General features: G+C 40.4%; 1 protein-coding gene across 2 annotated transcripts; it reads left to right on the top strand.

Moving 5' to 3' along the window:
- Positions 1–3,153: 3,153 nt before the first annotated feature.
- On the top strand, positions 3,154–14,169 carry BUB3 (BUB3 mitotic checkpoint protein). 2 transcript variants are annotated; one of them, XM_059900255.1, is made up of 8 exons: positions 3,154–3,228; positions 3,690–3,884; positions 4,498–4,567; positions 6,360–6,511; positions 9,077–9,235; positions 10,941–11,118; positions 11,368–11,584; positions 13,822–14,169. In XM_059900255.1, the coding sequence occupies exons 2-8, from the start codon at positions 3,690–3,692 to the stop codon at positions 13,829–13,831; spliced, it is 981 nt and encodes a 326-aa protein (XP_059756238.1). In that variant the 5' UTR covers positions 3,154–3,228; the 3' UTR covers positions 13,832–14,169. The 2 variants fall into 2 exon arrangements, with proteins under 2 accessions (XP_059756238.1, XP_059756236.1); XM_059900253.1 differs by lacking the exon at positions 13,822–14,169 and adding an exon at positions 12,586–12,660.
- The last annotated feature ends 313 nt before the right edge of the window (positions 14,170–14,482 follow it).

Genomic DNA, 14,482 nt, shown 5'->3' with positions numbered 1-14,482 from the left:
GGCGCGGAAAGGCAGCACTTCGGCTGAGGAGGGATGAGGCCCGAGACTAGGCAAAGAAAGCGCGGGAGGCAAAGGCTCCTCCCCACACTGTTTTGTTGTTGTTGTTTATAGTTTGCATTGTGCGTGGCTAAGGGGTCGGGTCGCGGGCAAGCACGTGGCAGCGGGCACTGAATGGAACCCTGGCGCGCGGTTTGCGCGCCCACGGACCTCGGCGCCCCAGCACCTGCTGCCTCACCTTGTCTGGGCGGGCGCGGCACCGAGAGGACAGACGCGCGCGAGTGTCATGCAAATCGCAGTCTCGCAGTGTTAGATCGCAGCCACCTGTTCCTTGTAAAACGTCAGAAAAAAAAAAATTGCCTGAGCTTTGAGGATGCTGATGGTTCGGTGTCACGTGGGGCGAGCTCCCGGGTCCTCCTGCCTCCAGCCCCGGGCTACTCCTTAGCCGCTGCAAAGGTGCCGGGAGTCGGCAGCGCGGAGCCCGGATCCCATCCTCTCGTAGGGGAATATTTGCGTGACAGACCTGTCTCTCTGAGCCGAGAGGCATCGAAATTATCTGCATTTTATGAAAGTATGTAGGATATCTGTTACCCGTCTATGTGACCCGCAGTGTCATGTCTGAAATGCCTGGTGTCTTGTCCATTTGTGAGGTCATATTTTTTTATGTTAGATTTCATAAAATTCAAGAACACATGTGCCAATGCTGTTAGGTCAATTGCATTTATTTCATTTCAGCTGAGTTCAGTTCAATAAATATTTACTGAGCCCTAGTACTTGCTGAAAACTATGCCAGATATTGGCTAGTCAGAGAGAAAACAGAACTGACACTGGATCTGTTTTTTTCTGATTTATTTGGTACACATATTTCAATGAAGTTTTCTCTTTCCAGATAACCTGCTTTAAATTTTTCTTTCCTCTCAAGTTGCTATTTGAATATTCCATGCAGAAATAACCAAACTGCCTTCAAGGAACTACTTGTATAGGAATATTTCACCCATATCATTTTTGTCTGCACTTCAATAGATTACGTTTTTTAAGAAGAGATGATGGTTTTAACAGTATTGGGTCACTATATCCTTCTTGGGCTTACTTCTTTCATAGGAAGTTGTTTCCTGTAGGCAGTTAATGGCAGAGTGGTTTTTGCCCTTAAGATTTTAGGGATGATCCTTTTCCAGTTTGTCATATAGCGGGTACTTCACTTTTTTTACTAATCCAGAAATTAGTAGTCAAAGGTGATCCAACAGTGTGATTAGTTTTTAGGAATTCCTCTTTCTTATAGGTAACTAAGTATACACACACACACACACACACACGCACACACACACACACACGCACACACACACACACACACACACACGGTTTTGCATTTGGATTTGAAATGTTCAAGACTCCATTGTGGCCAGATTTCCTATCTCAAGACTATCAATTCATTTGAATAAGCAGCAAAATCATCAGCCTCCTTTCAGGCTCTAAACTGGATTTAAAAGATTGACGTTTCTTAAAACTCAAATCGAGTCCGGCTGCAACTGCCTGCCCAGAGGGACCTGAATCATACACACACTGGATAATGAAATACGCTTAGATTTTATTAGTGGATAATTCATGCTCAGAATCTCGAAACACTAGTAGAATTAAATAAACAACTGGGAGAGGGAACCAAATAAAATTATTTGGAGATAAAATTATTTAGCCAAAATTAGAATGGAGGCAAGGCACTGCACTTTAAAATTCTTAACCTAGCCATTAAGTTGTTGAAAGAGGAGAGAGAACCAAGTATGAGGACTGGTGAGGAGACAGGGCAAGAATCTGTTCTTTTGACAGGAATATCATCAATACACCGGGCAGAAGGGTGGTTGTTGTGTGTTTACTGTGTCACCATTCATAAAAAAGTGCACCTGAGTCAGCGTATATGAATGCATAAGGACCAACAACACTTTTTCTCTATCAAGGTACCTTAGAAATTAAACACTTTAACCTCAGCAGTTTCCTCCCACTTCATACAAGATCATTTAATAACATAAGATTTTTTTTTTTTTTACAAAAGCCTGTGAAAAAGAGATTATAGCATGGATTAAATTGAAAATTTTCAGTGCACTTTTGATATTCAAGAGTAACTGAGTCACAGCATTCTAGTTATAAATTAAGTATTGCTTTTCTTTCATGGAGACCAAATTATTTCTCATTACAGGAGCAATGTTCTTGATTCTCCTATTTCTGGAGGATTCTAGAAACAGAAAATCCAGCAAACTGAGCCTGCAAGTCTGGCAAGTTCTTGGAGTGGGAGAAGCTTGTAGCTGTTTAGGGCCCTACTTGAACATATGTCTCAAAGAGGCTTTTGAGCTTTAACACACTGCAGAGTAATCATCATTTGTTTCTCAGTCTGTCCAACCTTCTGGACAAAGAGTTCCTCAAGAGCAAGAATTGGTCTGATTAATGCATCTTCCTGGTTTTCTCACCAGGCCTGGGTGTGCTGGGTGCTCAATAAATGTTTGCAGGAAAATGGAATGAAGAGATAAAGCAGAGTATAAATAAGGATGAGTATCTCTAAGGTCAGTAGATCTTCGACAGTGGGAAATGTGAGAGCCCGGTGCATAGGTGGAAAGTCCAGGAAAATGAGAAAAAAGTAGGGCAAAATATACACTTCATTAGAGCAAATATTTTTTCTCCACTCCAGTTTTGGTCAACTTCATGGGCATATGCATGTGCAGTGGAAGGGAGACTAATTTAGCTCTATAAAAGTACTGACCAAAATAAGGTTCTTGTGTCTGAGAGATTAACTGAGATGGGGAGGGCCCCAAGAGTCAACTGGAAAGAGCATCTTTCCCGCCTACTATTCAGAGGACAGGCCGGGCGTCGGCCCCAGGGAGACTACATTTCCCAGCGTGCCGCACAAGGACGGGCGAGGGCGTGAGCGTAGCCTTGGCGCGATGCTCTTTGGGAGTTGTAGTTTTCACTCGTCCGGCACCGCCGCTGGCGCCGCAGCCTGGTGGTGAAAAGAGGCCACGTGATCGGAAAAGCCTCTGTGCCGGAACAGGTTGCCTGGGTTGACCGACGCCCGGCCTCCGGGGCGGACCAATCGGCTGCCTAGAGCGAGACGTTGGCGTTTGAAATCAGCCAATGGCAGGCATTGGCTGGAACTTCCTCTCCGCCCCCTTCGCCCGGCCCGCGAGAGCTTCGAGGGAAGCTAGGCGGTGGCGAGTAGCGGCGAAGTTGCTTCTGAGGGAGGCTAAGGTAACGGGGAGAGGCGGCCGGGCGCAGTAGCGAACTCTGTGGGGACCCCTCCACTCCCACCTCGGGCCCGGAGCTGACGGAGCCGTCCTCTGGGAACCGGTTCCTCTTCCAAAGGTTTTCTTTTATTTCAGGAGCACGCGGGGCGGCAGGCCCAGCGGGGGAGGCCGGGGTGCAGGAGCCCGCGGCGGGCCACGCTGGAGGCTGGAGTTAGGGGTGCGGTGGCGGTGGCGGCGGCCCGGCCGGCTGGGGCGCTTAGGAGGGGCGGCGGGCGGGGTGGGGGAGATAAGGCCGGACCGCGGCGGGCGCGGCGGTTCCGCGCAGGCGCAGAGGCCGTGTCGGCGCAGAGGCCGTGTCGGCGGCCTTCCCTAGGCCCCGCCCCGGTGGGGCCCCTTCGCTGCCCCGCCGTCGGCGAGTCCAGCCCCCGGACCCTTGGGGACTCTCACTGGGCGCTTGTTCCGTAGATGACCGGTTCTAACGAGTTCAAGCTGAACCAGCCACCCGAGGACGGCATCTCCTCGGTGAAGTTCAGCCCGAACACCTCCCAGTTCCTGTTGGTCTCCTCCTGGGACACGTCCGTGCGCCTCTACGATGTGCCGGCCAATTCCATGCGGCTCAAGTACCAGCACACCGGCGCCGTCCTGGACTGCGCTTTCTACGTAGGTGTCCTCCGCTTCCGCTCCTGCCCCCCTTTAATATCCTCGGTGTGGTGTTCCTGGTCAACAGTGTCCGTTTTCCGTTGTTGGGCAGAGGCTTTTGTCAGTGGGGTCATTTGGACAGCTCCCCTCCCTTCCCCCAACACTTACCTTGCGCCCCAGGTACTGTTTTTTGGTTTGTTTGGTTTTGGTTTTGTGTGTGGGTTTTTTTTGGCGCTGGGGACTTGCAGACGTCAGGAACTCCGTCTCCCCTTGGATTCTAATGGCGTAACTCTGCAGACCTTTTGGACGTAATGTGTTTGAAACTCACAACAAGACAGTAACATTTGGCTGCCTTGTTAAAAGGAAGGTCTGTTTGCGAGTCCATGGGAATGCCTGTTGGCTGTCAGCCAGTGTGGTGAACAGTTCTTCCTTAATTTTCTGGCGTAGTAGTTTTCTCAGCTCCGTGATTTGCTTTATTTTTTGTACTGTTTTTTTGTTTGTTTACAATGAGTAGCTGAGCCCAGTGTACCTCTCGTCTTGAGCATAAACTGGATAGTTGGCTGTGGAAACAGGAATTTTTAAATTCTTTTTAAAGCTCTGTAAGTTTTAAATGACTTGCAACTTTGTTTTGTAGGATCCAACACATGCCTGGAGTGGGGGATTAGACCATCAATTGAAAATGCATGATTTGAACACTGATCAAGGTAACATAGTCACGTTTTTACCAGTTTAGTATTTTCTTAGTTAGTGCTTACTTGTAAATGTTTATTCATGAAGAGTAGTTCCTGAATTGCTTAGTTCCTAAGTTGCTTAGATACAAGTAAAAATGGCTTAAATTCAGGACTTTTTCGTTTAAAGGATAACCATTAAATTACAATCACAAAATATTATGCATGGATTTTATCAGTGAAACTCATGGTCTCCATCCACAGTGTTTACGTGAAGTGGCACTTAAGTATTTGACCTTTCCCTTGCCCTCAGAAGGGGACTGGGTCCCGCAATGGACTACCTTTCAGTAGGATTTTTCCAGGACAGTGCTGATGTTTCAGCGTTCTCTTTTCAGAAGCTAATTTAGTTTAGACTGAAGGAAGATAGGTTTTAAAAAATTTAACATTATAAAATAGCCAACCCTGTCCGGATACCATGTTAAGCCTGCTTGTATAATTGTTTAGCATAGAATATGCTTCAGTTGCATTTATTGAGTGAAGGACAAGATGGCACGTTTTCTTTTAGTTAATTTCTAAGAGATACGAAATAACTTACCCACATTTTTATGGTGACTTTGGAGCAGAGTAGAGATTGGAATGGAACCCGAATACACAGAGCTCTCTAGTGGAGGGTTTTTTTTTTTTTTGGTATATGCGTGCGTTAGACATAGATGTACTTGAAGGACATGGCAAGGCACAGTGATATGACTAACGAGGATGAGTTGGACAGTGGGAGGACGGATAGAGGATGGGCACGATATCTTATCAAAAAAAAAAGAAGGATCCAATCAGAAGAGGCTTTTGCATGAAAGCCGTTTTGTCATGTAACTTACAGCTGCAGATGTTTGGTTTTGTTTGCTAGCAGCTTATTCTAGATGGGAAGTTAGCTTGCAGGTTTAGGTTCTATTTGTTTGAAAGCTCAGGAGAAAAAAAGCACTGAAAAGCAAACAAAGGTTTTTGATGTTAGAGACCATAATTAAGGGAATTAGCTGTTTATTCTCAGAAGGTCATTGCTGAACTTCACGAGATACCATTTAAACGAGAAACAAAAGTATGTTTTTAAACAGGTAGTTTTCCTCTTTGAGGATCAGGGCCACATATTGTTTGTTCTTTGTTGTATCCTTAGCATGTGGTATAGATTCTGGCACATAGTAGACATTCAGTAGATGTTAGTTGAATGAATGAATCAGATAGGGTGAAGAGTTGAAATTGAGAGGAAAGAAATTGTGTATTAGAAATTTGACCCACCATGAAAACCAAGTGGGTTAATCATAAGACTCCCTGCCTTCCTCATCCCCAGCTCTCAGATAATCCTGTTACCACTTAAATAAGTTTCTTTGAAACATCAGCTTAATGCGATAAGTTTTATCCAGATCCATTCGACCAGAGTTCTCCACTCATTGGTTCATTTCATTTCTTGAGCACCTACCATGTATCAGAACCTGTACTAGATAGTCAGAACTATAGAGTTAAACAAGGTTCCTGATTTGAAGGAATCTAGAATCAAGTGAGGAAAATAACAAATATGCCACCATTTTAATGTAATCTGAAACTGAAGTCAGCTTTTGGTATTACCATGCCAGTGAATCAAGCTATGCGCTGTCAGGTGAACAGAGGTGAAAGGATGACTTCTCGTAGTCATGGAGAAATTTTTCTGTGTGTAGTACTTCCATTGAGTGGGTGGAAGCGGATTCGTTACAGTGCAATGAATGTTTCCTTCTATTGTTCACTTGAGGAATCTTTGTTTAGTAAAGCTAGGTGTGGTTTATTGGTTTGTTTTTTCCTACAGAAAATCTTGTTGGAACCCATGATGCCCCTATCAGATGTGTTGAATACTGTCCAGAAGTGAATGTGATGGTTACTGGGAGTTGGGATCAGACAGTTAAATTGTGGGATCCCAGAACCCCTTGTAATGCTGGGACCTTCTCTCAGCCTGAAAAGGTAGGCTCTTTATATTTGTAACAGGAATTATGGTCCTTGGGATGGTTTGACTTGATAAATGATGAATATGATGTTGAATTTAGAGGTTAAGAGTTGATGAGTCTATTTTACAAACTCAGCTAAATATGTGAAGGAAAACTAATTTTGGTAGTTTGGTCTACATTTTCTGTCAGTTGTCATATTTGTACTGGATAGCACTAGTCCTAAACCCACTTGCGTGTATTAACGCTTTCAGTCCTGGGGCTGAGAAGCAACTTTGCAGAGAAGTCATTTAGCAAAGACTGAACTTTGCAGAGAAGTCATTTAGCAAAGACTGAACTTTGCAGAGAAGTCATTTAGCAAAGACTGTTCCATTGCCTTCAGTTGGGTTTGACGGCCCCAAACCAGGAAGTGGGATGGAGCATCACTCCTTTTCACTTATGATCTGAGGTTTCTCTTGAGTTGACTAAGAGGGTGAAGTGGGTTATCATTTGAAGTTTAGTGAAAAAGATGGCCTATATTCCCTGGTTTTTACCATTTATTTATTTTTAATACTGACAGATGTAGTTTGAAGGCTGTAGTGAAGGAAGCTTCTTAAAACTGAAACTTTGTGTATCATTGTAACCTTCTGATCTGTACAGTGGAAGTGTAATTGAGCATTCTTGCTGTATCCTTTATCAGACTTTATCAGGTGGTAGTTAATTTTAAAGATTGATTGTTTTAGCAATTTAAAGGTATCCTTCACTTGAGTCTATTTCCTCAGTGTAAATATACTATTCAGTTCCTGTTAGCTGTCATTATATACTGTAGTGCATCCAAAGAGCCATTATTTTTGTCACATCACATTCGAATCTACTCCTGGCAAGACCTTTGTTCAGAATAAAATAATTGCATTGTTTCTAGTTTTGATTTATGGTTGTATGTAGCATGTTAAGAGCTGTGATAAATTGCTGACAGAATATCATATAATGGACAGCCACACTGAATCAAGCTGCTTATTGGTTCAGCAAGGTTCATTATGTCACTTTTTTTAATACTGTCTTTGATAAATGTATATACCTAGTCAGTAGCATGACAGTGTTTTTACTTGATTTATGATCCGTGGGGATAGAAAGCACTTTTAGAAGCTTGTGTGTCACCTGTATAGTAAAGATTTAAGATAAAATTCCCATTCTGATTGTACTGTTATAAATTGATCTCTTTCTGTGTTTTTTTTAATTTGGTGTTTCATATGTCTTAAGTTAATTTCTGTTTTTCTGCAAACATGTTTTCTGAATAAACAGCGGTAAATCTTAACATGTCTTACTGAAATACGCTTGTGTTAAATCTACTGTTTTGAATCTTTAAAATTTCTTCTTTTTCCCTTGGTCACATTAGCTGTTGAATTTAAAGGCCAGATTGTAGAGACTATCGGGTCGTTACATTGTGAAACCCAATTTGTTTTTTTCCTCTGGGCTGGTGGTATGTGGTTAACATATTAGTGATTACTAACCATAAGGTTTAATTACTGAATGTTAAAGAGATGTCTTACCATGTCATGAGGCCTCTTCATTTTTTATAGTGATTTTTCAGGTTTTAAAATATTAGATTAGAGTTGCTTATTAATTGAAAGTAATGATCAGGGCATAGTTATATACCTGAAGTCTAGACTTTAAAAAAATGATTTAATATGATCGGAACATACGTTTTGCCACCATTCTCATGAATTTGCTATCTCTATTTAGTCCCCAGATAACATATTTGAAAATAAGTAACTTTAAATGCTTATTTGCAGGAAATTTTGTGATTTGTTTTAAAGGAATATTTTGTGGAAGTTGTTTTGATATTGAAGAAAAGGAATTTTGAGGGGAAAAAAAATAGATGCTTTTAGGGAATAAAATTCTTTTTAAATTTTCCCTAAGGATAACTCTGTCTTGAGTGTTCAGTATGACGTCAGGGTATAAGAATTTGCCTTGTCATATGCCAGACCACTATCCTTGTCTTTTAATTTTGAGTTCCTATGCCACCAAAAGCAACTAAGAAGCTAATTAATGATAGCTCTCTCACTCTTCCTGGGAAGGCCTATTTATTCAGTGTGACAACTGGGAGAGTCAAGATTTTTAGAGTTACAACATGAAATATCCTTCCAAAAGGTGGTCATAGAAAAATAACTTTGAAAATGATTGTTTTATGAAAAGCCAGAAGCCCATTGAAAGGTATCTTGAATTGTTTTTATGGCTTTATTATCTCCTTTTTGAGTATTTTCTACAATTTTATATTGTCACTGAATGAAACAAGAGGACTGTAAAAATTGTTTAATAATTTAACTTGTTTTAGTAACGAAGAGAATTGTTTCAAAGATGCTTTCGGAGAGTTAACTAGAATGTGCATTATGTGATACTTGGTTAAGTATTAAGAATATCTTGTGTTTATTATTTTGTGTCAATTGGTTTGTGTAACTGTAGCACTTAAAATTTTGTACCTGTGTTTGTGAACCTGATCAGCTAACTTTTTTATGGTTTTATGATTAGTGGACTTTATCTTGGTGCGAGATGCCATTTGCAGGCAAGCAGATGGTTTTCAGCAAGTTTTGGTCTTTCTTGAAAGGTGTACACCCTCTCAGTGTCCGGAGACCGGCTGATTGTGGGCACCGCAGGCCGCAGAGTGTTGGTGTGGGACTTACGGAACATGGGCTACGTGCAGCAGCGCCGGGAGTCCAGCCTCAAGTACCAGACTCGCTGCATACGAGCATTTCCAAACAAGCAGGTACTGACCTCTCCTCCCTGTGCCTGGGGAATTTGAAAATAAGAGGATCTTATATGATAATGATTTGGTCACTGCCTTTTAAAGCTTTGCTTTTTTTTTTGAGTAGTGATTTAGAATTTGTTAGATTTAGATTTAGCATTTGTTGTTGTAAATTTTTGATAGCCTTTTGTTAAAAGGTGGTATGTTAACTCAATTTTAGAGAAAGCTTTGATGTTCAGAGAGGATAAGTAATCTGCCAGGGGTTTGAGTAGAGGTTTTCAGATTCCTTGGTGATCCTAGTGCAGGATGCTTGACAGGTGTACAGTAATCAGAGCTTTGCAGGTATGTTAATTTACAGACCAGCAAATTCAAATTTAAACCTGGAAATTTAGGATTATGGAATTTGCTGTTTTCTCTCTCTCTTTTTCTTTTTTTTTTGCGCCTCTTTGTACCCTAATGCTAATAGAGTTTAGTCAGTCTGCTAGCAGAACTTGGATTTTTCTTTTTTCAAAGAATGCCATTGAGGGTAGAGAGGCGTTGTCCCTCATATAATGACGAACAGGGTAGGTCACCCTTCCATCATCATTACTAGATGAGGTGACACTTCATTAATCTGCCCTTTCCTCCCCAAATCCTTAAAGTTCGAAGGGAAGTTGGTGGTGGGGTCAGCTGCTGTAGGAATTTTACAAGAGGAAAAGTCATTAAAAACAGTGGATATCTTTGGAATCTAATGGCTATCCTTTAGTGCTTGTCAGAAGGCTAGTACCTCAAATGGTGATCACAATTCTTCTTCTCAGGATATTGTGAATTTCCATTGAAGATAAGGAATTGCAGTTATGTGAAACTTTAGAGATTTAAGTGCATGATTAAAATATGCTTGCATTTATGAATGTTATTATGTCTTCTATCTAAAATTTTCCGTCGGAGTTTATTTCCAGTTTATGATGGAAGTTTAAAAGTAACATTTTACTGATTTTTTTTTTTCTCCATAAGTAGTTTTTTAGGAGCAAATCTTTTTCATACCTTGAAGAATTAAAAAATATATATATAGATTTCATATTTATCTTCATCTCTTACTTTCTTTGACATACTATTTCGAGGCAAAGTGAGGAAAGGTTTGAAATTATAAGCCACTTTTGAACATCGCTGAAAATCTCTGTGGTTTGTGTGTACACTTGACTTGCTGTAGTTAAATGCGAGAGGCAGGATGACCAAGATGGAAGGCTGGTTTTCCACTTGGTTTGGATTATTGGTACCCTCAGTGAAGGAGACACAATTCTCTTCGAGTTGTTAGAGGTGAGGAGGCGTAGAGCAAAGAAAAATATATTCCAGCTGATGGAATGAATTCGAGTCCCCTTCTGGACAGGACAACAAATAAATGATATTGAAACACTTTAAAATTCTTGTTGAGGTTTGACAGAATAACTCAACATTTTTGATTGCAGTGTGCAGGGTACTGGTAGAATGAAGAAGGCAAATGATAGTGGCCTTTTATTTATTTACTTGTAATAAAACAGGTATAAGTGTTCTTAAATTTTTGGAGTGATCTTAACTATGTTAGTACAGTTTAAACATGTGGTTAAAACCTGGCTGTATTCTCTTTTCATTTTAAAAATAATCATCTTTCTTTACTGTGGGCTGAATTTGGGAATTGGGTTGAATTTGAGACTCCAGGCCTTGCTTTGGAAGCGGGATTCACCATTTTTGTCCTCTGATTTCCTTTCAGGGTTATGTATTAAGCTCTATTGAAGGCCGAGTGGCAGTTGAGTACTTGGACCCAAGCCCTGAGGTACAGAAGAAGAAGTATGCCTTCAAGTGTCACAGACTAAAAGAAAATAATATTGAGCAAATTTACCCCGTCAACGCCATTTCGTTTCACAACATCCACAATACCTTTGCCACAGGTACGCTAACCTGTATCTAGTTGTTAAGATAACATCATTTTGCTATTAATTGAACACTGCACGTTTATACTTGGGCAGAGTTTTAAAAAATTTTGCTTGCTTTTTATGATATTTAAAGGGAAGAAAATCTGATATAGTACTACTCCCTGGGGAAATTGTAACTTCTGTGACCTTAAAAATGGTTAAGATAATGGTTATTTTTGTATCTGCTTTTAAGAACTGTTGTAACTCTTTTGAAATTACTTGCAGGTGGTTCTGATGGATTTGTAAATATTTGGGATCCATTTAACAAAAAGCGATTGTGCCAGTTCCATCGGTACCCCACCAGCATTGCGTCACTCGCCTTCAGTAATGATGGGACTACACTTGCAATAGCATCATCGTATATGTATGAAATGGATGACACGGAACATCCCGAAGATGGTATCTTCATTCGCCAAGTGACAGATGCAGAAACAAAACCCAAGTGAGTATGCTTCACCTGTATTTGAGCCTTTTCTTGCATTCACCCCAGGATTTATTAATTTTTCTAAATTCATGAATAGCATTGTTGATGCCTGCTCGATATTACAGCTGACTCTAGGGTTGGAGTTGATTTTATCTTGTTCTCCCAAGCTTTCAATATCCGTAGGTTGATAGACGTCTGATGGATAAAATTGTGCCTAGTTGTTTTGTAGAGAAGAATGTCAAACTCTCATTCTTCTTGAATAGGCACTATTATTTGAATCTCTGGAGTTATTACTAACTCATTGCTTCAAAATTAAGTTGAAGAATTCAAGAATAATTTATTTTAGCAAATTCTATTTAAGATATTTAAGAATTTGAACTGCCAAAAATCTTCCCTCTCCACAGAGGTTGTTTCTTTAATATTTACACAAAATGAATGACCTTCAGGTCTTACTGGAAATTCAGAGTAATATGGCCTTGCCTGCAATAGCAGATTTCCTTAGTTTTGAAATTTTCATAGATGTCTTTGGCTCTTGGTTGTAACTGCTGACAGAGAGGAACCATTTCTATTTTTTGGTACCTAGGGCAAAGCTTTTTACTTAATTACCTGCACCAGGCTTCCAGGCTTAAGGGAAACCTGATACTTAGGCACTTGTTTAACCATAAAATACCAACCCCCAAGAGTCTTTGTCCTGTTCCTTGTCCCTGTCTACTCAGGCCCTGGAAGGAAGTCCTCAGTAAATATTTATGGAATAACTGACTGTTTTCAGGATTTCTGTACCTCTCTGAGTTAGAATGGTATAGAGTCCCCTTGCTAAATTGGTTGAGTCCCTGAGAGGGGGCAGAGTATTAAATACTCAATATCATGTGTGCTTTTACAGGTTTGACTTTAGAACAGACTTAGCATGTGAAGCCTGTTGGATAAAGGGCTGTGTTTGCATTTAATCTCTCACTTTTGTATCTCTTGTCCTGGCTGGCCATTTTGATCTCATGCTGTTCTTTTTTCTTTTGAACTTGTAGGTCACCATGTACTTGACAAGATTTCATTTACTTAAGTGCCATGTTGATGATAATAAAACAATTCATACTGCCCAATGGTGGATTTATTACTTTTAACAAAGAAACCAGGGAAAAATTTTAATTTTAATATTATAAGAACCTGAAAATATTGGAAAAGAGGTTTTTATTGCCTTTTTTTTAAAACAAACACTTTCTTTAGTGCATGAGATGGTTTGCTGCATTTAAAGGTATTTGGACAAACAGAATTGGAGGGCAGCGACAGCACTTTTGAGAATCAGTTTTGACCTTGATGGTTTTTGTTTCCATTGTGGAAATAAATGTTTGTGAATAAATGTAGGTAGTAAAACCCCCTTTGCCTTCTTTGTGGACCTTAAATGGTGGAGAAAAAGGCTCTTGAGCCATTTGTTTCCCTTGCTGGTTATAGTTGCTAATTCTAAAGCTGCTTCAGACTGCCTCATGAGGAGGTTAATCTACAATTAAACAATATTTCCTCTCGGCCGTCCATTATTTTCTGAAGCAGATGGGTCATCATTTCCTGGGCTGTGAAACAAAGCGAGGTTAAGGTTAGACTCTGGGGAATCAGCTCGTTTTCAATCTTATTAGGGTGCAGAAGGAAAACTAATAAGAAAACCTCCTAACATCATTTTGTGACTGTAAACAATTATTTATTAGCAAACAATTGATCCCAGAAGGGCAAATTGTTTGAGTCAGTAATGAGCTGAGAAAAGACAGAGCATATCTGTGTATTTGGAAAAATAATTGTAACGTAATTGCAGTACATTTAGACAGGCATCTATTTGGACCTGTTTCTATCTCTAAATGAATTTTTGGAAACATTAATGAGGTTTACATATTTCTCTGACATTTATATAGTTCTCATGTCCATTTCAGTTACCCAGCCACTGGTGATTAAGGTTAAAAAGAAAAAAATTATAGCGAGAATGAGATTCATTTCAATATAATGCCCTGAAGCAGAACATGAACTTAGCTTGGCCTATTCTAGGTAGTTCCAAATAGTATTTTTGTTGCCACGCTTTTTGTTTTTTATTTATATTATTTGCAAATGTATGTTTCTGAATGGTATTTGGACCTTTACTGAAATTTATTTTATCCATGATATATTAAAAAAAAATTCTTCTGATACAGAGAAAGGTCTTATTTTTATTTGTAAGTATTTCAGTGAAAACTTAGTGTAAGTCTGAACCCATCTTTTGAAATGTATTTTCTTCATTGCAGGTCCACCTAATCATCTCGTGAAAATGGTTTCTCTATGGAAAGCTTTGTTTTGCTTCCTACAAATACATGCTTATCCCCTAAGGGGTGCGTTATAGTCATTGTGAACGCGTTATTTAGTATGTGGATTTCTCTGTTTTCTGTCTTGCAAAAAACTTGTCTGTGTGCCCTTTCATACTGACTGTGTGTGGGATGAGGAGTCTTTGTGTCCTTTTGCAGTAGTCTGAAGAATTGTTTTTTCCCCCAGCAAGCCCAGTTGCTGTGTATGAGCGGCTTGAGCTCTTTTTGTAAAATAACCTAAACCTGTTAATTCCATGCTGTCTAATAAATCAGAGATTCAGAACCCTTAAATGTTGGATGTTTTTAAATGTTGGTAATTAATGTAATTTACTTCATAAAAAGGTTTCTGTAAAGCAAAACTCCCTTCATCAAGGGCCTGGTGGGGATGACATTGTACCTTTAGGTCCACACTGCCTCATTTAATTATGTCTATTCTGATGTACTTTGGGGATTCAGTCTTGGATAAAGTGATCTGTTGGAGTTCTGCCATTTCCCTTGTGCCCTCTCGCTGGATCAGCAGGGCCCTCGAGCCAACTGTACAGCTTCACGGGACGGGCACAGACTGCGTGGCAGCTGCCGGGCGCCTCTTGGCACATGACTCTCT

The sequence above is a fragment of the Balaenoptera ricei genome, chromosome 16 (genome assembly GCF_028023285.1).
Source record: "Balaenoptera ricei isolate mBalRic1 chromosome 16, mBalRic1.hap2, whole genome shotgun sequence".
NCBI lineage: Eukaryota > Metazoa > Chordata > Mammalia > Artiodactyla > Balaenopteridae > Balaenoptera > Balaenoptera ricei.
This window is presented reverse-complemented; position numbering and strand designations above follow the sequence as displayed.